This window comes from Oncorhynchus mykiss, chromosome 25 (assembly GCF_013265735.2).
Source record: "Oncorhynchus mykiss isolate Arlee chromosome 25, USDA_OmykA_1.1, whole genome shotgun sequence".
In the NCBI taxonomy this organism is placed as follows: domain Eukaryota; kingdom Metazoa; phylum Chordata; class Actinopteri; order Salmoniformes; family Salmonidae; genus Oncorhynchus; species Oncorhynchus mykiss.
Genome location: NC_048589.1, coordinates 34,714,860 through 34,739,802, shown reverse-complemented (window position 1 = coordinate 34,739,802; position 24,943 = coordinate 34,714,860). Strand labels below are relative to the sequence as shown.

General features: G+C 43.7%; 1 protein-coding gene across 2 annotated transcripts; it reads left to right on the top strand.

Annotated features, from left to right (window-relative positions):
- Positions 1–24,075, top strand: rin3 (Ras and Rab interactor 3). 2 transcript variants are annotated; one of them, XM_036962474.1, is made up of 14 exons: positions 1–522; positions 8,474–9,794; positions 10,044–10,158; positions 12,144–12,216; positions 12,572–12,663; positions 13,729–14,897; positions 15,139–15,302; positions 15,513–15,667; positions 18,290–18,486; positions 18,621–18,732; positions 19,060–19,194; positions 19,342–19,505; positions 20,348–20,481; positions 21,226–24,075. In XM_036962474.1, exons 1-14 carry the CDS (start codon positions 479–481, stop codon positions 21,533–21,535), a joined length of 4,185 nt encoding a protein of 1,394 aa, XP_036818369.1. In that variant the 5' UTR covers positions 1–478; the 3' UTR covers positions 21,536–24,075. The 2 variants fall into 2 exon arrangements, with proteins under 2 accessions (XP_036818369.1, XP_036818370.1); XM_036962475.1 differs by lacking the exon at positions 8,474–9,794 and having other exon boundaries at positions 4–522.
- The last annotated feature ends 868 nt before the right edge of the window (positions 24,076–24,943 follow it).

The following is a 24,943-nucleotide window of genomic DNA, read 5'->3' as shown; positions in this document are numbered from 1 at the left end:
GTGAGAGAGAGAAGTGGGACAAGAAGAGGAGAAAGAGAGGGAGGGTTTGAACCGTTTTTTTAGGAGATCTGTGATCTTCTTGGCAGACCTGAAGGCTAGCTGTGTGAAGGGGGAAGGAGTGGAGGAGAGGAGGGCGGCAGGCTGACCACACTGGTCTACCTCTTCCTGAAAGCAACTCCGCTCAGAGAGACAGGAAGTAGAGACACAGAAAGAGGGGAGGGGGAAAGAAAGAGTCACAGAGAGAGAGAATACTTTTCCTGTCACCAAACTTTTTGAAAACTGCGGGACTAGAGTGTGAAAAATAAAGATAGAGAGAAACACAGTGTGAAATAGAAAAAGGAGATTGAGAACAAATCCAAGGACATGGAGGAGTTCTCAGGCTACCATCATGGATTGTTCCAGTGGAGTTGTGTGTGACTGACAGAGGGGGTTGCTTTGAAGACGGACATTAGGAAAGAGTTTGAGTCCGAACGACAGAATGATAAAAACAGCTGTTCTCTCTCAGGAGACCGCATCTACTGGGTATGAAGAAACAAACTCTGTACCAACCATAGAAATATAATATCTAGAATGGGCTTAACTGTTCCACGCCAGCGGTGGCAGAAAATATTTTTGTATCTCAGATTGTTATGAAAATTCTCACATAGAAACTTAATAGGGAGGAAGAATGTTTTAAATGTTTTTTTTACATTTGTATCACAAACCGTTTTTGAGAAAAATCATTATGAAAGTGGCCATTTTAGGTCCTTTTTAGACACATGTCTCCTGTAAGACCCTATGATCTGTCAACCGTACATGATACAGACATAGGGTCTGACAGTATAATGACTCCAAGATGTTGTCTGTATCATGTACGGTTGACAGATCATAGGATCTGACAGTATAATGACTCCAAGACGTTGTCTGTATCATGTACGGTTGACAGATCATAGGATCTGACAGTATAATGACTCCAAGACGTTGTCTGTATCATGTACGGTTGACAGATCATAGGATCTGACAGTATAATGACTCCAAGACGTTGTCTGTATCATGTACGGTTGACAGATCATAGGATCTGACAGTATAATGACTCCAAGACGTTGTCTGTATCATGTACAGTTGACAGATCATAGGATCTGACAGGAGACATGTGTCTAAAAAGGACCTAAAATGGCCACTTTCATAATGATTTTTCTCAAAAATGGTTTGTGACACAAATATAAAAAGCATGTCCAACATCCTTCCTCCTAATGAAGTTTACATGTGAGAATTTCCAGATCAACCTGAGATACCGAAAAGATTTCCTTCTCCCACTGTCATGGAATTGTCCGTTAGTTCTGTGGCTCTAACTCTGTACTAAAAGGTCAGTTGGGTCTGGTATGTAAAAACAAACAACTGGACAGGAGTTTAGTCTGTGTAACTCTGGGCTCAAGGTCTCTAAACCAAAGATAAGGCCTTCTACTTCAGCAACCTTTTTTGATTATATTCTTTATTTTTTTTAACAATCCTAACTTTTGCAAGCTTATGCCAAACATAACTCACCCTTGGCAAGATGATAGTTCCAAAGCAAACAGTATTAATCTTGCACGAGCCATGGTTTGTGTGAGCCGGAAGGGATCACAAGAGCCAATCTTCTGTTTCTGTAGTGAGACGTGAGTCAGCTTGTTGTACACTGAGTATACAAACATTAAAAACAGCTGCTTTTTCCATGACATAGACTGACCAGTTGAATCCAGGTGAAAGCTATGATCCCTTATTCATGTCACTTGTTAAATCCACTTCAATCAATGTAGATGCAGGGGAGGAGGCAGGAAAAATATTTTAAAATCTTGAGACAATTGAGACATGGATTGTGTATGTGTGCCATTCAGAGGGTGAATGGGCAAGACAATAAATGTAAGTGCCTTTGAACGGGGTCTGGTAGTAGGTGCCAGGCGCACCGGTTTGTGTCAAGAACTTCAACGCTGCTGGGTTTTTTATGCTCAACAGTTTCCTGTGTGTATCAAGAATGGTCCACCACCCAAAGGACATCCAGCCAACTTGACACAACTGTGGGAAGCTTTGGAGTCAACATGGGCCAGTATCCCTGTGGAACGCTTTCAACACCTTGTCATTGCCTCAATGAAGGGGGGTGGGGGGTGGGGGTGGGAGGGATGCAACTCAGTATTAGGAAAGTATTCTTACTGTTTAGTATACTCAGTGTATATCTACACCCCCTGGATGCTAATCTATCACAGGGCCTTACACCCAATCTATCTCCCTACTGCTGAGTGCCAAACAGGGATACACCAGGTCCCATTTTTACAGTCTTTGGTATGACTCGGCCGCGGATCCAACTCCCATCCTTCCAAACTCAGGGAGGCCATTGACTTGGTCTTCAGAGTAAATAGTATATTTACCCCCAAGCTATATTGCACAGAAAATGTCAAATTGGGTTGAGATCCCCCTGCCAGGACTGGGTAGAAATGAAAGCAAGGAGAAAGCAGCTTCAGAGGAAAATCGATTTTTAGATCAACTGAATCTGCTGAGAATGGGGGAAAATGTTCCAAACTGGAAAGGAATGAGACCGGTATATATGATGGAGGGCCCTGTGTTTTGGGATGTCACATCACATGGCCTTGATTTTTACCTTCATCTGAAGCCTTTTCCAGAAATGAGGATGGTGGTGGATCATCTGACACAAAAACAAAAGGGGACAGTTTGTTGAAAAGGCTTTAAATAGAGGTCCAGGTCAGGTGACAATCCAGGTCAGGTGACATAATTATCCAAAACACATGGCCCTACATATGAGTCATGGTTTACAAGCTTTTTCATGATCTCTCTCTCTCTCTCTCTCTCTCTCTCTCTCTCTCTCTCTCTCTCACTCTCTCTGTGTCTCTCTCTCTCTCTCTTTCTTTCTCTCTCTCTCCCTGTCTCTCTCTCTCTTTCTTTCTCTCTCTCTCTCCCTCTCTCTCTCTCTCTCTCTCTCTCTCTCTCTCTCTCTCCCCGTCTCTCTCTCTCTCTCTCCATCTCTCTCTCTCTCTCTTTCTTTCTCTCTCTCGCCCCGTATCTCTCTCTCTCTCTTTCTTTCTCTCCCTCTCTGTCTCTCTCTCTTTCTTTCTCTCTCTCTCCCCGTCTCTCTCTCTCTCTCTCCCTTTCTTTCTCTCCCTCTCTGTCTCTCTCTCTCTTTCTTTATCTTTCCCTCTCTCTCTCCCTCTCTCTCTCTCTCCATCTCTCTCTCTCTCTCCCTCCCTCTCTCTCGCTCTCTCTCTCTCTCGCTCTCTCTCCATCTCCCCCTCTCTCTCTCTCTCTCTCTCGCTCTCTCTCCCTCTCTCTTTCTCTCTCCCTCTCTCTTTCTCTCTCTCTCCCTCTCTCTCTCTCTCTCTCTCTCTCTTTCTCTCTATCTATCCCTCACTATCTTTCTCTCAGTTCAATTAAATTCAAATTAGCTTTATTGGCATGACGTAACAATGTACATTTTGCCAAAGGTTACTTTGAATATTTACAAAATGAAAAATAATGAGAATCCAAATTGTAAATGGGACAGTAGTAACAATAATAACCAAGGGTCAAAATAACCATACATTGAACAATAACAATAAGCATACAATAGAGGACATGTGCTGGTTGATTGGTCTGTCAGACCAATAGGCATTTAACCTCTGAATTGTGGAGACTAACACCAGGGGCTGAGGATTTTTCTAGAATAGTGGCCAATTCGTTGATGTAAATATTTAAGCGTGCAGGGCTCAGATACATTGCAACCCTTGCAAAGGCCCCGCCCCTGGTTAAAGAATTCTGTTATTTTCTTGCCAATTTTAATACTGCACGTATTGCCAGTATACATTGATTTAATTATGTCATATGTTTTACCCCCTACTCCACTTTCAATAACTTTGTAGAACAGTCCTGTGTGCCAAATAGAATCAAATGCTTTTTGGAAGTCGACAAAGCAAGCGTATATGTAACGGTTTCCCTCCTCTTCTGACGAGGAGTATGAAGGATCGGACCAATGTTCATGTTATTTATTGGAACAGAAACACTAAACAAAATAACAAAGAGAGTGCCATGAAAACGAAACAGTCCTGTAAAGGTGCAGCAACACAAAACAGAAAAAAACTACCCACAACCCATAGTAGGAAAACAGGCTGCCTAAGTATGGTTCTCAATCAGGGACAACGATAAACAGCTGCTTCTGATTGGGAACCATACCAGGCCAAACACAGAAATACAAAAACATAGAACAACACATAGAATGCCCACCCCAACTCACGCCCTTACCAAACTAAAATAGAGACATAAAAAAGGAACTAAGGTCCCAGGACGTGACAGTATATTTTGGTATTATTTTGGTGAGCATGTTTATCTATCAGGGTGTGTAGGGTGTAAATACGATCAGTCGTGCAATGTTTTGGTATAAATCCAATTGGACTTTTACTCAAGACATTGTGCTTATTAAGGAAGTTTAGAACTCTTACATTTATAATACTACAAAAAAACTTCCACTGGTTACTGTTCACACAAATGCCTCTGTAATTGTTAGGGTCAAATTTGTCTCAGTTTTTTAAAGACTGGGTTTATGAGTCCTTGATTCCAGATTTCAGGGAAATAACCTACACTCAGGATCAAATTAAACAGTTTTAATATAGCCAATTGACATTTTGCACTAGTGAGTTTGAGCATCTCATTTAGGATGCCATCAGGTCCACATGCTTTTTAGATTTGAGGGCCTGAAGTTTCTTAGAGAGCTCCTGGTCAGTAATAGTTTAGTTTCTTATAGAGCTCCTGGTCAGTAATAGTTTAGTTTCTTATAGAGCTCCTGGTCAGTAATAGTTTAGTTTCTTATAGAGCTCCTGGTCAGTAATTGGGGAGTCCAATGGATTTTGATTGTCCCTTATAGCTTTTTCTAATCCATTCAACTTCTCATGAATCAGACATTGTTCTGCGTTTGTGTCAGTTTGAATGGTGTTGTAGAGTGTTTTAAAATGGGTTGTCCATATGTCACCATTTTGTATCGCTAATTCCTCTAGATTTTTTTTTATTTTTAGGTTTTCCCAATTTTGAAAGAGAAGTTGTTTGTGTTTATGTACTCCTCAATTATTGTCAGCTGCTTGCTGTTGTACTGTGCTTTTTTGGTTCTGAGTGTTACGTTTATAGAGTTGTAAAAGTCTCACAGTAATGAAGGCGTAATTCACCATTATTTGGGTTCTGTGCTTTTGGTTGGAGGTGTTCTAAGTTTGTTCCTTATAATTTTACAATCTGCATCAAACCAGTTGTCATCTGTGGTTTTTTAGTTTAGTTTTTTTAAATTTAATTTCAATTGTGCTTCTTTTGCCATTTGCCTGAATATATAGTTGATGTTTTTGTACTGCTAGATTGATGCCTTCTTTACTGTGAGTGAATGTGGTATCCAGAAAGTTATCTAAGAGTGTCTGGATATTTTGGTTCCAGGTTGCTTTCTGGTTTTCTTCTGTGCTGTTTTGGGCCCATCTGTATGAATGTCTGATGTTGTACAGCTGACTGGGCTGTGAATGTCTGATGTTGTACAGCTTACTGGGCTGTGAATGTCTGATGTTGTACAGCTTACTGGGCTGTGAATGTCTGATGTTGTACAGCTTACTGGGCTGTGAATGTCTGATGTTGTACAGCTTACTGGGCTGTGAATGTCTGATGTTGTACAGCTTACTGGGCTGTGAATGTCTGATGTTGTACAGCTTACTGGGCTGTGAATGTCTGATGTTGTACAGCTTACTGGGCTGTGAATGTCTGATGTTGTACAGCTTACTGGGCTGTGAATGTCTGATGTTGTACAGCTTACTGGGCTGTGAATGTCTGATGTTGTACAGCTTACTGGGCTGTGAATGTCTGATGTTGTACAGCTTACTGGGCTGTGAATGTCTGGTTGTTTCCATGTCTGTTCTTTTGAGGAACAACGTCATTTGATCAGACAGGGGTATTAGTGGCTTGACAGTGAATGAGCTGAGAGAGAAAGGGTCAATGTCTGTAATCATATAGTCTACTGAACTGTGGCCAAGAGGTGAGCAGTAGGTGAATCTCCCCAAAGAGTCACCCGTAACCTACCATTGACAAAGTACAGACCCAGGCTTCTACAGAGCTGCAACAGATCCCTTCCGTTGTTGTTGACGGTGCTGTCACTGTTGTTTCTATGGGGGAGATTAAGACAGTTAGAAACAGTATGGCCTGTATTTTTAGTTATCACTTAGATTTTGTAGTTTGGATTTGTACCAAAGGATCAGTCCTCCACAGTCTCTGCCTCTATTGACAGAGCTGTGTTGTTTTTTTGCCATCATTGTAAGCCTGCAACACACACACTATACATTACATTTATTAAACATAATAATGAGTGTGAGATTTTCTCACAACCCGGCTCGTGGGAAGTGACAAAGAACTCTTATAGGACCAGGGCACAAATAATAATATAATAATAATCAATCATTTTGCTCTTTATTTAACCATCTTACATATGAATCCTTATTTGTTCATCAAAGATTGGGAAATACTCACCACAGGTTAATGAGAAGGGTGTTCTTGAAAGGATGCACATAAATCTGCAGTGTTGGGTTGTATTGGAGAGAGTCTCATTCTTAAATAGTCTTCCACACACAGTCTGTGCCTGTATTTATTTTTCATGCTAGTGAGGGCCGAGAATCCACTCTCACATAGGTACTTGGTTGCAATGGGCATCAGTGTCTTAACAGCGTGATTTGCCAAGACAGGATACTCAGAGCGCAGCCCAATCCAGAAATCTGGCAGTGGCTTCTGGTTAAATAACATTTTCACAGAACCGCTTGATGCAATTTCGATGAGGCTCTCTTGTTCAGATATCGGTAAGTGGACTGGAGGCAGGGCATGAAAGGGATAACGAATCCAGTTGTTTGTGTCATTCGTTTCGGGAAAGTACCTGCGTTATTGCGCACCCAACTCACTCAGGTGCTTCGCTATATCACATTTGACATTGTCCGTAAGCTTGAGTTAATTTGCACACAAACAATCATACAATGATGGAAATACCTGTGTGTTGTCCTTGTTAATGCAGACAGAAAAGAGCTCCAACTTCTTAATCATAGCCTCAATTTTGTCCCGCATTGAATATAGCTGCGGAGAGTGACTGTAATCCTAGATTCAGATCATTCAGGCGAGAAAAAACATCACCCAGATAGGCCAGTCGTGTGAGAAACTCGTCATCATGCAAACAGTCAGACAAGTGAAAATTATGGTCAGTAAAGAAAAGTTTAACTTTAAAAACGAGTCAATTCTTTGCCCCTTTAAAAGCAGCGCACTTCTGTATGTTGTAAAAGCGTTACATGGTCACTACCCATATCATTGCATAATGCAGAAAATACATTAGTGTTGCTTTAACAAAGTTAATCATTTTCACTGTAGTGTCCAAAACGTTGTTCAAGCTGTCAGGCATTCCCTTGGCAAGTGGTGTCGGGAGCAACTGTTTGCACGCGCGTTACCACTCCACTATGTCTCCCTGTTATGGTTTTTGCGCCATCAGTACAGATACCAACACATCTTGACCAAAGTCCATTTGATGTCACAAAGCTGTCCAGGACGTTAAAAATATCCTCTCATGATGTCCTGGTTTCCAATGGATTGCAGAAGAGGATGTCTTCCTTAATTGACCCCCCCATAAACGTAACGGACATATACTAGGAGCTGTGCCAGGCCCGCCACGTTGACTCATCCAGCTGTAACACATAGAATTCACTGGCTTGTATGTGAAGCAGTAATCGTTTCAAAACATCTCCTGCCATGTCACTGATGCGTCATGAAACAGTGTTGTTTGATGAAGGACTTGTCGGGAAAGGTTTTTTGGGCCTTTTCCCCCAGCATTGTCCCAACCATATCCACAGCATCAGGAAGAATTAAGTCCTCCACAATAGTATGGGTCTTGCCTGTCCTAGCCACGCTGTAGCTCACCATATAAGACGCTTCTAGCCCCTTCTTATTAATGGTATCTGTTGCTTTTATACATGTCTTACTACTCGAAAGTTGTCTTTATTCTCGCTCAAAAAACTCCTGTGGCTTATTATTCAAATTGTCATGTTTCTTTTTTAAATGTCTGCGCAAGAGTGAAGGTTTCCTGTGAGAGAGTAACGGTTAATGTGATTGGATGTTCATCATTCATTCATTATTTGACTAGGCTACCTGTATTTGACATTGTGTTGTTATTTTGTTGAACACTAGGAAAAAAAACTCACCCAAATGTATAGCCCCGTTGGAAAATATAAATGTACTGTTTGAAAATATTTTCTTTTATTTTTTAAAATGTGAATCACATTTTTATTTGGCATACCCCTGATGGCATTGCGCGTGCCTCAGTTTGGGAATGCCTGCTCCAGGGCAAAGGTGTTTAGGTGGAATTTGTATTTGTGGTCCTGACAGCTGGACCTTTTTTTCCAACAACATTATTTTAGTCTTTCTCTCTCTCTCTCTCTCTCTCTCTTTCCTATCTTTCTCTCATATCTCTCGTCTCTCTCTATAGGGTGAATGCTGAGCCATGCTCCCCACCTAGACCCCCCCTCACCCCTGCCTTATCTTCAGGATCAACAGTACTATTCCCCCCTCCCAGACCTGCCCTCTCCTCAGGACCACCCCTGATGGCTCCTCCGACTCTCCCCTCCAAACCCTCCCCAGCCCCTGACCCAACTCCCCATGACCCAACTGACCCAACTCCACCTGTCTACCTGGACTCCTCCCCCCTCCTCCCTTCACCCCTCATACCCTCCTCACCCTCCTCACCCACACCGCCCCTCCATTCAGCTTCTGAACCACTCCCTTCTCAAATTGACTTGGCCGTTGATGCCACTGACGCAACTGATGTCCCCAATGCCGCTGTCCCTAAGGAATGCACTCCCCCCTTATCCCTAGTCCTTGATGTCCCGGCTATCTCTACTTCCACCCTTGTCACATCACTACCCCCTCAAGTCTTAGAGACCTCCACTCCCCCACTCCCCACACCCCTGGTACCTGATGTCCCAGAGAGATCTACTCCTCCCCTCCCCACACCAGTACCCCCTCCAGTCTTAGAGACCTCAACTCCCCCACTCCCAACACCCCTGGTACCTGATGTCCCAGAGAGATCTACTCCTCCCCTCCCCACACCAGTACACCCTCAAGTCTCAGAGCCCTCTACACCCCACCTTCCTGACATCCTGGATGTCTCTGCTCCTCCCCTCCCCTTACATATGTCCTCTTCAGTCCCAGAGCTCCCAGTCTCCTCTTCAGAACTAACCCTACCAGCACCTTCATCTCAGCCGTTCCCAAAGCCCTCATCTATGCTCATCTCTGCTCCCACTGTAACTTCCATCTCAAAACCCTCCTCACTTCCTATCTCTTCTCCCCACGTACCTCCTATAGCAAAACCCCCAATGTCCACTCCCCCCATTCATCCTCTCTCAAAACCCTCCGTACCTCCGTCTCCCCGTGTTCCTCCTTTCTCAAAGATCTCCTCACCCCCTCTTCCTAGACCCCCAGCACCTCGAAAACTCTCTGGTCCACCCCAGCCGAGACCCCCCATACCTCACCCTCACTCGAAAGCCAAACCCTCCTCTCCAGCTCTCCCCAGACCCCCACTTCCATCCATGAAGTCCTCCTCTTCCCCTCTACCCTCCCCACTAGTCCCTCTAGCTCCCATGCCCGCCCCAGCTTCGGCCTCATCGACAGCCCCATCTCCAACCCAAGCCACAGCCCCACGACCTAGCATCAGTATCCTGGAGAAACTGATCAAAACTTGCCCGGTGTGGTTGCAGCTGGGTATGGCCCAGGAGAGGACCACACTCATGCTGAAGAAAGAAATCCCTGGGGTGAACTAACATGTTCTTTACATAAACACATAGGCACATGATGTATCTGTGGTCGACTGTGGTCGACTGTTCTGCAGCCGAACAACTGTGATGTAGCTGTACAAATCGTTCACACACTCATTCATTGGTCACATACTCATCAAAAATGCTTACAAAACACATGTAGGGGCAGCCATCTTTGAAAAATGTCCTCATGTATATTTGTTGTATGATAATAGATATTAAAAGCATTACTTTGTGTACCAACAGATATTTTTAGTGCGTAAAAGCCACGACCAGAAATCCATGGTGCTGTCAGTATGTGTATCTGACAAGCAGGAGGAGCTTCAGGTCCAGGACATTCTGATTAAGGAGGAGAAGTCACGTGAGTATCCTAACCAGAGAAGGTAGGGTTAGGAATAGGGTTAGGATAAATCCAGGCTTGTAACTGGATCTATCTATCCTAACCCCAAGTCTCAACAGTCTCCCACTGAAATGTCTGTGTCCTGTCCTCAGACCCTGGTGAACAGTCTGTGGTAAAAAGGTATTGGGACTATCTGTGTCACAGCCATCGGTCCTGCTACGCCATCCATCAATCCACACAATCCACACAATCCATCAATCCACACACAGAACACATGATGCTAGCCCATCCATCAAACCACACACAGAACACATGATACTACCCCATCCATCACACCACACACAGAACATATGATGCTAGCTCATCCATCAAACCACACACAGAACACATGATGCTAGCCCATCCATCTACACTCACAGAACACAAGATGCTAGCCTATCCATCACACCACACACAGAACACATGATGCTAGCCCATCCATCAAACCACACACAGAACACATGATGCTAGCCCATCCATCTACACTCACAGAACACAAGATGCTAGCCTATCCATCACACCACACACAGAACACATGATGCTAGTTCATCCATCAATCCACACGCATAACACATGATGCTAGCCCATCTAGCCACACACACAGAACACATGATGCTAGCCCATCTATCCACACACCTTGAACACATGATGCTACCCCATCCATCACACCACACACAGAACACATGATGCTAGCCCATCTAGCCACATACACAGAACACATGATGCTAGCCCATCTAACCACATACACAGAACACATGATGCTAGCCCATCCATCACACCACACACAGAACACATGATGATACCCCATCCATCACAACACACACAGAACACGTGATGCTACTCCATCCACCAATCCACACACAGAACACATGATGCTAGCCCATCTAGCCACATACACAGAACACATGATGCTAGCCCATCCATCCACACACACAGAACACATGATGCTAGCCCATCCATCCACATACACAGAACACATGATGCTAGCCCATCTAGCCACATACACAGAACACATGATGCTAGCCCATCCATCCACACACACAGAACACATGATGCTAGCCCATCCATCCACACACACAGAACACAAGATGCTAGCCCATCCATCTACACACACAGAACACATGATGCTAGTCTATCCATCTACACACACAGAACACATGATGCTAGTCTATCCATCTACACACACAGAACACATGATGCTAGTCCATCTATCCACACACACAGAACACATGATGCTAGCCCATCCATCTACACACACAGAACACATGATGCTAGTCTATCCATCTACACACACAGAACACATGATGCTAGCCCATCCATCAAACCACACACAGAACACATGATGCTAGCCCATCCATCCACACAGACAGAACACATGATGCTAGCCCATCCATCTACACACACAGAACACATGATGCTAGTCTATCCATCTACATACACAGAACACATGATGCCAGTCCATCTATCCACACAGCTGCTCTATGTGACAAGCTCTATGTATAACTCCTGTGGGGGGGAAGGGTGGGTGAGGGTGATGTGTGACCACAAGCTTCCTGTCCTACAGGACTTCCTGCTACTTTGAGCTCACCAGGCCCTGGTCGCAGCATAGGGATGTGTGTGTGTGTGTGTGTGTGAGTGTGTGTGAGTGTGTGTGTGTGTGTGTGTGTGTGTGTGTGTGTGTGTGTGTGTGTGTGTGTGTGTGTGTGTGTGTGTGTGTGAGAGAGAGAGAGAGAGAGAGAGAGAGAGAGAGAGAGAGAGAGAGAGAGAGAGAGAGAGAGAGAGAGAGAGAGAGAGAGAGAGAGAGAGAGAATCTGTTGAAAAGTATGTTTGCAGTTTCATCTCTTGAATCATTTGTGTAACCTCTCGGTCCCAATCTATCTCTACTGCATGACTAAGAGGTCATTCTGATGTAGAATGTCAGTATTCATATAATTTTGTGTTATAACACCCTCTCCCTCCTCCACCAGTGATGTACCTGGAAGGGTCTGTTCTGGTCTTTGACAACATCTTCAAACTCATGGCCTTCTACTGTGTCAGCCGGTAAGACAAGACTATTATGCAGATTCTACAGGTGTAGGATCTTCATTTGAGCCAGTTTGATACAGCAGGAAAATAATCCTGCAGCAACAGCAAGTGTGAATTATTATGTGATTATTCATGGTCATTTTAGTAGGGGTTGATACATTTTTCTTAAGGAAAAATCAAGCCTGAAATTTCGAAGTGGAAATTAGAAACTTTAGAATCCTTTTTCACCCTCAAATACACTACAAGTTTTAAATGCCCTGAATTACAGGAACCTTCTCCTGCAACAGGCTGATCAAATGAAGATCCTACATCTCGCCCTTGAAAATATTTTTATAATAAATTATTAATGATGTGATTAATTATCTTCCAGGGATATTCTACCCTTCACCCTGAGGTTGCCTCAGGTCATCGTCCAGGCAACCAAGTACGAAGATATAGAGATGATATCGACATTAGGCTCAGGTAGGTAGTGGGACATTCTGAACACCTCTGTAGCATGCCATTATATCACTTTTATGCAAAGTTGACTAGAGTAAGACCCTGTGAGTGAAATGGAGGTGAAGTGTCTCAACAGTGTGAGTGAGTGTGTGGACACGCACAAGTACAGTGTGTGTGTGTGTATGTGTATGTGTGTGTGTGTGTGTGTGTGTGTGTGTGTGTGTGTGTGTGTGTGTGTGTGTGTGTGTGTGTGTGTGTGTGTGTGTGTGTGTGTGTGTGTGTGTGTGTGTCGTTGTGTGTGTGTGTGCGTGCTATATGGGCTAGCTTCCTCCTTTAATAGCTATGAAACAAGACCCTCCCAATTAGTCATAGAACAAAGATCCATTTATAGTCTAATGTATTTAGTTCCTCTCTGCATTGTGAATACTGATCGCTCATCATCAACCAGTTGTCTTTGATAAAGCTTGTTAGTTTGTGAAAATAAAAGTATAATTATCTGACGATAATAGTGTCAGAGTTCAGCCCTAGTGATGGTAGACTGGTAGCTCTTTCTGATGGTAGACTGGTAACTCTTCCTGATGGTAGACTGGTAACTCTTCCTGATGGTAGACTGGTAACTCTTTCTGATGATAGACTGGTAGCTCTTCCTGATGGTAGACTGGTAACCCTTCCTGATGGTAGACTGGTAACTCTTCCTGATGGTAGACTGGTAACTCTTCCTGATGATAGACTGGTAACTCTTCCTGATGATAGACTGGTAACTCTTCCTGATGGTAGACTGGTAGCTCTTTCTGATGGTAGACTGGTAACTCTTCCTGATGATAGACTGGTAACTCTTCCTGATGATAGACTGGTAGCTCTTCCTGATGGTAGACTGGTAACTCTTCTGATGGTAGACTGGTAACTCCTTCTGATGGTAGACTGGTAACTCTTTCTGATGGTAGACTGGTAGCTCTTCCTGATGCTAGACTGGTAACTCTTTCTTTCACACCTCTATGAAAAAGATCGCCAGCACACAGAAATTAAGCATTACCTTGAAAGTAATTACCTTCTCAGTAATCACAAAGACCTATTTCTTTCTCCTTGCAGATTTCTGGGGTTCTCAGCTTCACAGCTCCTCAGAAATGGTAAAACGTGATGACCAGGGTCAGGGCCACAACAGTTCGTCCTGTGAGATCCAGCTGTCCACCAGGAATAGTAATGACCGTCTGTGGTACATCAACCCCATCTTCATCGAGGAGTACTGCAGCAGCCTGGAGGCCTCCACCCTCGTCCCAGCTCCCATCCACAGGAGCCAGAGTCTGAACACCCCAGGCCCGGGGCAGGTGCAGGTACCCCCCAAGTTCAAACGCCCTCCACCCAGGCCCCCAAATGTCCCAGAGGGCTTGATTCTGTCACAGTTGGCTAAGCAGGGTGCCAGAGGGGAAAGTGTCTCCCCCAGGTCTCCACCCCCACCGCGAACAGTAATAGCCAAGGCAGCAGGTCAGAAAGCGGAAGGAGACAGCAGCAAAGACACTGAGGAGGGAGAGGGAGCTGCTTCTCAACTCATCTCAGAGAAAGAGGTGTCAGTTACTGTTACTGACTCAGTAGCAGCTACTCAGCCTCTACAGCCACTGTCACCGCACGGAGCAACAGCAGGACAGAAACACCCAGCACCCCGACCACCCCCACACAGGATACCACTTGTACCCCTTCGGCGGAAACCCTCAGAGAACCGTCCCTCAATCCCAGGACAGGAGGGCGGTGTTGGTCCAGTGCCTGTTGCTTCACTGGTCTGCATCGATGACACCACTAACATGGCAGAGGAGAAGATAGGAGTGGAATCCCATGCCGGTGAGACAGAGACACTGCAGAACAAAGGGACATCAGGGGCTTCAAACATTAGTGAGGTTGTTACCGTGGCTATAGCCCCGCGGACGAAGAGGGCCTCACATCCAGTCCCGCCTCCCAGGAAGAAGAAACCCTCTCAGTTAACGCCCCCCAGACCTCTCTCCCGAAACGTGATAAGCGGAGGACTTCTGTCAATCAATTCATCATCGGATACCCCCCAGAACTCCAGCACCCCCTCGCCTGCCTCGAGGCCCACCTCCATCCCCGTGGGTGAGGCCAGGGGGACAGATGTGTCCTTGTACTCCCCTGATGGGGAGGCTGTCTTCCCTGCCCTGGAACATGACTCCTACTCTACCAGCAGTACAGAGGAGGAGGCTGACACTGTGGCCAGCGGGGCTGTAGGGACCGGTGGGACCAACAACACCAAGGTTCATATATCTTTCATTGATTTATTTCACCTTTATTTCACCAGGAAGTCCCCTTGACTTCCCATTTAACGTTTTTATGAACTGTATAACTAACATCATACAGTAACCTAACTAAAAGCTTAACTTCTGTACCTATTCAATTGCTGCTGTGACTTTGTTACTGTATGTGAATCTGTATGACATTTTCCTGTAACATAATCAAAATAAACACTTATCATTAAAAATCAATAATAACCTCCAGGTGTCGATGAAGAGGACCCCTACCATCATGCTGGACCGAGCCAAGCACCGCCTCTCCAGCGTGTTCACTAACTTCATGAACACCGACCACAAGCTCCAGAAGAGAATCCTAGAGCTGTCTAGGGATGGGAGCTCCTACTTTGGCACCCTGGTGAAGGACTACAGGTAGAAGATCCGTTCAACACAGACGTCTCAGAATCGCTTAGTTGATGGTTGCTAGGGCTGATTGGGGCCACACATATTTTGACTCACAACTGAATCTTGTTCATATCTCTGTCTAATGGAAAATGTCATTTACATTTGTTCAATGTCCCTAATTTTGTAATTGATTTGGACACCCTTGATGTACTAATCAATGAATGTATCTGACCCCAGGGTGTATATCCTGGAGACCATGGGGAAGCACAGCTCCAGCACTGAGCTGCTGCAGGAGATCAGGCAGATGATGACCCAGCTGAAGAGTTACCTCATCCAGAGCACTGAGCTACAGAATCTACTGGAGCCCAACATCTACACAGAGGACAAATTGGGTGAGATATACAGTCTAATTAGAGGCTAGATACAGTAACATAGTCTAGCAGTTGTAATCTTAGAGTTACTGCAGTTAGTAGAGCACAGCGTTGCAACGGAAGGATTCTGGGTTCGATTCCCTGGGCATGCTTAATTCTCCTTGACATACTCAACATGCATCTGTCAATACACAGCGTTAGACACACCATTTTCAAGACTCTTTACATACTTCTTCAAAATACTGAGTTCCTTTTGCTCTTTATTTTGAGACCCCCCCCCCAAAAAAGTGACATTTTATTTGGCTGATACAGTTTCTACTTGGCCGTGGCTATGTACATAACTTACTAACAGTAAAAATACATTCCACTATCAGACTCTTTTATCCAAAGATACTTACAGTCACGTGTAACGTACACATTAACACTGTCTTTCACATGAATGCTTCAGTTCGCACTAATCTTCAAATGAACATGCGGAACATATTCAGTGTCCAACATCACATTTGGCAAAGAGGATGTTCCCCTTATTTACTGTCAAACAGGAGACAGTTGTATATCACAGTCTTCGCTGTGTGCATTGGAAATGAGACTTTCTAGTGACACCTGTGAAATTGCAACAGGGACAGACAACATAATTGTTTATGAGGGTTGTCACTGTTAACATTTGATGGTTGAATTGTGTTTAATATCAAACTTATTTGGCCTCCACTGTGAATGCTGGATGTCAGGTTTTCTTGCATATAAATGCAGTATATATGCAAGTGAGGATAATATTCTTACTGAATGAATAAGCCGACATACACTACATGACCAAAAGTATGTGGACACCTGCTCGTCGAACATCTCATTCCAATATCATGGGCATTAATATGGAGTTGGTCCCCCCTTTGCTGCTACAACAGCCTCTCTTCTGGGAAGGCTTTTCACTAGATGTTTGCTGTGGGGACTTGCTTCCATTCAGCCACAAGAGCATCAGTGAGGTCGAGCACATTGATGCTGGGCGATCAGGCCTGCCTCGCAGTCGGCGTTCCAAATCATCCCAAAGGTGAGGTAAGGGCTCTGTGCAGGCCAGTCAAGTTCTTCCAGATCGATCTCGGCAAACAATTTCTGTACGGACCTCGCTTTGTGCACGAGGGCATTGTCATGCTGAAACAGGAAAGGGCCTTTCCCAAACTGTTGGCACAAAGTTGGAAGCACAGAATCGTCTAGAATATCATTGTATGCTCTAGCGTTAAGATTTCCCTTCACTGGAACTAGGGGGCCTGAACCATCAAAAACATCTCCAGACCATCCTTCTCCACCAACCTCTACAGTTGGCGCTACGCATTCGGGCAGGTATCATTCTCCTTGCCTCTGCCAAACCCAGATTAGTCTGTCGGACTGCCAGATGGTGAAACATGATTCATCACTCCAGAGAACACATTTCCACTGCTCCAGAGTCCAATGGCGCCGAGCTTTACACCACTCCAGCCGGCGCTTGGCATTGCGCATGGTGATCTTAGGCTTGTGTGCGGCTGCTTCGCCATGAAAACCCATTTCATGATGCTCCAGACGAAAAGTTATTGTGCTGACGTTGCTTCCAGTGGTAGTTTTGAACTCGATAGTGAGTGTTGCAACCGAAGATTTTTACGCGTTTCAGCACTCAATGGTCCCGTTCTGTTAGCTTGTGTGGCCTACCATTTCATGCTGAGCTGTTGTTGCTCCTAGACATTGCCACTTCACAATAACAGCACTTACAGTTGACTGGGGCAGCTCTAGCATGGCAGAAATGTGCATGGCTGTGTACACCTGTCAGCAACGGGTGTGGCTGAAATAGCCAAATCCCCTCATTTGAAGGGATGTCCACATGCTTTTGTATATATAGTGTAGCCGGCTGTGGTGGATTGAGACACACCCCATGCAAAAACCTCTCTAGATTAAAGATAAACTCCACCCAAAAACTATATTTCGATATATGTTTCATTAGTTCATTGTTGACAGAGTCCCAAATGTTTGCTTGTCAGCAATCAAGTTTTCAAGATATGTAACTTTGAAAATACAGAAATCATCCCTGTATGATGCATTTTGCATCATTTGATGGGGATTTTTTTTTATTATGTTACTTAAATGGACGCATGGCGTCAATAGACTCTGGATTATTATCAACTGGGTGGTTTGAGCCCTGAATGCTGATTGGCTGACAGCCGTGGTATATCAGACCATATGACAAAACATTTATTTTTACTGCTCTAATTACATTGGAAACCAGTTTATAATAGCAATAAGGCACCTCGGGGGTTTTTGGTATATGGCCAATATTCCACGGCTAAGGGCTGTATCCAGGTGTCACGTCGTACATAAGAACGTCCCATAGTTGTGGTATATTGGCCATAAAAACTAAATATAAATATAAATATAAATATAAATACTGTACATATTCAAGTGGGGATAATATTCAGACTAAATGAATAAACATTTGGTTATCTTTTGTCCATAAAGAACTATAACTGCAGGCAGAAATGCATTAGTCAGAGTGAGTAGAGTAGACAGGGAATCTAAGATAAAGTCAAATCAATACGTAGCTGCCTGCAACAAGCTCTCTTCTCAACTAGAAATGGTGCCCACTGATTTCTAACCCGTGTGTTTTGTCGTGCTCCTCTCCAGAGGTGATTATTGAGGCTGCCCTGTGTAAGGCTATGCTGAAGCCTCTGAGGGAGGCTGTGTATTCAGGCCTGAAAGACATCCACGCCAGGGACGGCTGCCTGAAGAGACTGAGGGAGAACCAGAGTGTCGTCCTGGGTACCACAACCACAGAACTGGGGATCACCACCAGCGTCCCAGAGACCCCTGTCATGGAGAAGGTAGACAGTAATGGGCTGCATCTGAAATGGTACCTTAATGGTTCCTATGTAGTGCTTTACTGTTGACCGGGGCACTCCCGTCAGGAATTAACAAAGTACATCTTTCCATCCATCCATCCGTCCATCTATCTTAGATCCAGCTGAAGTTGATGACCCTCCACCAGGAATACTCCCCTCAGAAGAAGATTGATCTGCTCCTTAAGACCTGCAAGATCATCTATGAATCCATGTCTATAGGCTGTCCATGTGAGGAGCTGTCTTTGTCGCTGGGCAGATTTTGGATTATAATGTTGTTTGTTAGCATAAGAGTAGTCTCACGATGCCATCCTCCCAAGTCTATTTTTAATTAGGACTCCACTATCTCCAAACAAAAGTCAGGAAGCATGAAAATCAGGGCTAGTTTACGAGCGCAGATTGACTTTGATAATGATTGACTATTACTGCCGGACGACACCAGTGTCTACAAATACCTGACTGAGAGGGGAGATTGAAGTTGATGTTGATTGATCATTACTGCCTCACAAATACCTGACTGTCAGGTGAACTGACTAAGATGGTGGTTGACGTTTCCAGCAGGGAGAGCCCATGGTGCAGATGATTTCCTCCCGGTGCTGATGTACGTCCTGGCCAGGAGCAACATGGCCTTCCTGCTACTGGATGTAGAGTATATGATGGAGCTGATGGACCCTGCACTGCAGCTAGGAGAGGGTAGGGACAAACTAAATTCGATCCACGCACACACAAGTAAACACACACATACAAACTCACACATAACAGCACTGACGCACACATAGTACCTGTGTTATATGCAGTGTATGTGCCTCGTGATGATGACTATCTTGTCTGTGTCACCAGGCTCCTACTACCTGACGACTACGTATGGAGTGTTGGAGCACATAAAGAACTATGAGAAGCAGGTGGTGACACGGCAACTCAGTCTGGAGATCCAGAACTCTATCCACCGCTGGGAGAAGAGACGCACCCTGAACAAAGCCAGCGTGTCACGTTCATGTGTTCAGGTCAGTACCACTAGGGTAGCACACACAGAGGGTTAGGGTTAGGTATAAGGGTTAGGGATAAGGGTTGGGGTTAAGGCTAGAGTTAGGATTAGGGTTAGGGATGAGGGTTGGGTTTAAGGACAGAGTTAGGATTAGGGTTAGGGATAAGGGTTAGGGATCAGGGTTGGGGTTAAGGCCAGAGTTAGGATTAGGGTTAGGGATATGGGTGAGGGAGAAGGGTTAGGGATAAGGGTTAAGGATAAGGGTTAGGGTTAGGGATAAGGGTTAACGATAAAGATTAAGGGTTAAGGTTTAAGGGTTAAGGGTTAGGGATAAGGTTTAAGGGTTAAGGGTTAAAGATAGGTTAGGGTTAAGGCTAGGTTAGGGATATAGCTAGAGCTGGGGTTAGGGTTAAAGTTAGGGTTAGGGTTAGGGTTAAGGCTAGGGTTAAGGGTTAGGTTAGGGATATAGCTAGAGCTGGGGTTAGGGTTAGGTTAGGGATAGGGATAGGAATAGGGACAGGGTTAGGGTTAGGGATATAGCTAGAGCTATGGTTTGGGTTAGGGATATAGCTAGAGCTATGGTTAGGGTTAGTGTTAGGGATATAGCTAGAGCTACGGTTAAGTTTAGGGATAGGGTTAGGGATAGGGTTAGGGTTAGAAAGGAGACCCCCGTGAACTAGGCCCGGTAGTCCAGTCAGGCTGGACTCAGAGTAATAGAATATAAAATGTCACGGCAGTATTTTGATATTTGATCATTATGACTATATCAGTATTCTTTGAAATTGTATTGTCATTATGTTGACAATAAAATAAATTGTCATATGATATTTCATGTCCTCTTTCTGCGCTGTCCCGTTGTAGGACTTCATCAACGTGTCATTCCTGGAGGCGGGATGCAACACTAAGACCCTGAGGGTCCGCCCCAACACCACAGCCCAGGACCTGTGTGCCCAGTGTGCTGACAAGTTTGAGGTGGCAGAGCCAGAGTCCTACAGGTACAATCTCCTGCCGTTGTGCCCTTGAATAAGGCACTTAACCACTCCAAAACGTCTCTCTCCATCCACGGGCGTTGCTCCGTGGCTGATCCTGTGCATGCCAATATGTTTATGCTGACCCTGTCTCACAAAATGAAAATAAAGTATTTATTGCATTCTATTCTATTTTGTTCTGTTATATTCTGTTGTATTTTGTTCTGTTATATTCTGTTGTATTCTGTTCTGTTGTATTCTGTTCTGTTGTATTCTGTTGTATTCTATTCTATTTTATTCTGTTCTATTATATTCTGTTGTATTCTGTTCTATTCTATTCCATTCTATTCAATTTGATTCTGACCCTGTCTCACAAAATGAAAATAAAGTATTTATTGCATTCTATTCTATTTTGTTCTGTTATATTCTGTTGTATTTTGTTCTGTTCTATTATATTATATTCTGTTCTATTCCATTCTGTTCTGTTGTATTATGTTGTATTGTGTTGTGTTCTATTCTATTCCATTCTATTATGTTCTGTTCTATTCTGTTCTGTTCTATTCGGTTATATTCTATTCTGTTACATTGCTCTATTCTATTCTGTTCTATTCTGTTCTATCATATTATGCTGTATTCTGTTCTGTTCTATTCTGTTCTGTTCTATTATATTATGTTGTATTCTCTTCTGTTCTGTTCTATTCTAATCTGTTCTGTTCTGTTCTATTCTGTTCAATTATATTCTGTTCTATTCCATTCTATTCTATTTTACAGCCTGAGTGTGCTGGTGGAGGGCCACCACCAACTCCTGGCCCCTGAGGAGTTCCCCCTCCCCATCAAGTCCAGTCTCCACCACAGTCAGCCCCTCAAGGAGTACTGCTTTGTCTACCGGCCTGGAAGGACAGAGTCAGAAGGACAGGAGGCAGAATCCCAGGAGGCAGAATCCCAGGAGGCAGAAGGACAGGAGGCAGAAGGACAGGAGGCAGAAGGACAGGAGGCAGAAGGACAGAAGGTGGAGAGCAAGGAGCCAGCTCCTGCAGCCGAGCCAGAGCCTGAGAAGGAGGAGAGTCTGATCGAGATATGATGAGATCAGTGTGCGGGTGCGTGGGTGTGTGCGTGCGTACATGCATGTGTGGGACAAAGGATCAAGGAGCTGCTCAAGTGAATACAATGGCTTCTGCCTCAATCATTATAGCCATTTTAAATGAGATATTGGTTTTTGCCTTATACACAACCATATTGACAATGTTTAGGCCTGCCCTTGACAACGTGGATACATTCTGAAAGAAGAGAACCTCCATCATCTCCTCACCTTGATCTTCAGGTCTAAATATCAAATCACACAACATGAGACTCAAGTTTACTTTAGCTTCCATACAGATGTGCTCTATCTTAATTTGATCTGTTTCTCACAGCAGGACAGTAATCCTGCAGCAACAGGAAATGTGAATTATTATGTGTATTATAATGAATGGATATTTTTGTAGAAAAGTGACACACTTTTCATTAGGGAAAATCAAGTCTAAAATGTTTAGTGGAAATTACAAACTTTAGAAGCCTTTGAAAAAAATGTAATACACTACAAGTTTGCACTTCCTGCTGCGCAGGAACAACAGAGTGATCAAATTAAGAGAGCACATCTGTATGGCTTCTATTGTAAGTCATATTGCTCAGTGAAGAAGACCTACCACCGGCAACTCATATAGGACTGGTTCATACTTCAGACTTTGAATATCATACAGGGGATCCACACAAGATCACTTCAACTTTTATATTACTTCTATGAGAACTAGCGCTGTGAGCCCTGCTTCCTCTTTCTGCAAAGTTGGCCAAAGCTACAGAGATAAAGAGGATATCGAAAGGGCATAATAGGCTGTATAATTAAACTGTAATGGATCCGGATAAGGAGTCTCTGCCTGCATCCCAAATGGCACATTATTCCCTATGTAGTGCACTACTTTTGACCAGGGCCCATAGTCTGGTCAAAAGTAATGCACTATGTAGGGAATAGGGTGTTATTTGGGACACAGTCCATGTATCCTGTGCGGACGGTGTTCATTTTCATATTTAACAGATTTGCTTCTGCCACAGTTCAGATTGACAATCAGCTGTTCATTGGTTTTGTTAATCGAATTTAGCATGACAATATCCTTGCCAATAATTATGTCACTGGGTTTATATGCTCAAGAAAGACTCTGCGACTCTCTGTACTGTAAATCAATTTTTGCTGTGCTGGTTTGTATACTCTTGTAGCTGTGCTGTGGCCACATTACATTGGTGTCCTGTAAGAACTTTTGAAGTCTCATTCTAGAGGGGTTCTGCTACAATGCCATTCATTTTAAGTTCAAATCCAAGTCTACCAGGCACTGATGGTGTACAGCAATATTACACTGTAATTACATTATATAGCATTATGGCTTTGATACTTTTTTTCACATTGATGAGTTGATTGTTTTGTTTTTAAAAGGTGAAATGTGAAATGGTTTATGTGGATGTATTAAGAGATGAAACCCAGTAAAGCATTGTTTTTTTAATCATTTCATAAATTCCAATATTTCCCATTTTAAATATTTGGGAGTAAATATATTTCCTTTCTTTGTTAAAACCATTGCCAGAACTTTAACAGAACTCTTAAAATCAATTCAATCTGCCTCAGTAGATAGAATAATATCCCAGTTGCTTTAACCAGCAGAATATCTATTGTCAAAATGAATATATTGCCACGGCTGAATTTCTATAGTTCAATGCTTCCCATGTCTCCCCCTTCTGGATATTGGGATACAGTTCATAGTGAGGTTATGAAATGTTTAGTATATGGCAAGTTATGGCAAAATTAACAAACTTGCAAAGAGGGAAAGACGTAGGAGGACCCAAGTTTCAATTGTATTTCCAGGCACTAGCATTTTGCCCCATCCTGTTTGTTTAGAAATGATTCTTCTGCCCCCTGGCTGAGTACAGAAATACATACTGCCCTGGAGGACCAAGTCTTCACTAATATATCCCTAAAACCAGGGATCCTCAACTAGATTAAGCTGCGGACAGATCTTTTTATTTTTCTTGAATGATGGTCGGGGCCAGGAGACATAATTGAAAATAATTTGTACACTGCTAATTGACCGCAAGAAGCCCAAACATATCTAATATTTGACTAAAACATAATCATTTCAAACCTTACTTACATTTGCATTAGTGCTGAGCTATTTAACCAAAATATCAATTATTTTACGGCTTTTGAACAACTATTTGAATTTGTTTGTTTTTTTCTTCTGTGAGCTCAATGCACAGTTTCTCTAGAGATAAATCAGGTCCAGCCGGAACTCTGCGATGTAGTAGGGAGTTGGAAGTAGGGAATACAGGCCAGTATTGTCACATCTTCTCCTGCTCCTCCCTTCTGGCATACGATGTCGCCGACCAACGGTCCTGGGATTCATCATTACGCGCACCTGTTAATCATTATGACTCACACCTGGACTTCATTACCTTCATCATTTCCTCCCCTTTATATGTCACTCTCTTATGTTCATTCACCAGTTGGTATTATTCTTGTGTACCGGTGTGTAGCTACATGGAATTGTCTCGTTCCTGGTTTTGTTGTTTTATTAAACGTTTCACCTGCACCTGCTTCCCCGACTCACAGCTCCATTATTACACGTATTCTACATGGTTTAGCGAATAAAACGTGGTAATTAACTACAATGACCATAATCCATTGCTGCTCTACCTGTCCGGTCTGTCTTTCTTTTAGGCTGCTACGGAAGAGATAATGCGCGATCATGAGGGGATATAGAGAGCAAATGTTGCTTAGCTAGGTATCTCTACCGAAAAATACATGATCAAAGGGGTTTATAGTTGGTATGCAACAATCATAAAAGTATGCCTTATTTACTTTGAAGAACTACAAAATATTGTTTTTGTCAGACAGCAGAGATGAGATTATGACTTGGAATTAAATAATACAGTAATTAAATAAAACAAATGCATAACACAACAACTACTGGTCCTACCGGTACTAGATGGGCATACCTACTGAGTGTATAGTAAGACAGAGAGGCGCTATTTCGCTCTCTTGGAGTCTTTCTCTGGTGAGATAGTTTCAGCCACTTGCTAATTGTAAGACGGTGCCTACAGACATGGAACCTCTGCTTGTATTTCTTACATTATTAGCCCAGGACGTTTTTGCTGTTGTTGTGCTATTACATACAGCTGGAAATAACTTTTGGATATCAGAGCGGAGATAACTCACCAGCATTATGACCAGGAATACAACTTTCCCCAATTAAATTCTTTGTCCGTACACCCCAGGACAATTGAACTCATCCCAGAGGCTTCTCCAAGTCACCGCCGGCAGAGAAGAGGTATTCGGAGTGGACTTCTAATCTGACTCAGGAGGCATGCACACCATCCACCACTTCAGAGTAACGTTCAGTCTCTGGACAATAAAGTAGATGAGCTCAGGGCGAGGATCTCCTTTCAGAGAGACATCAGGAACTGT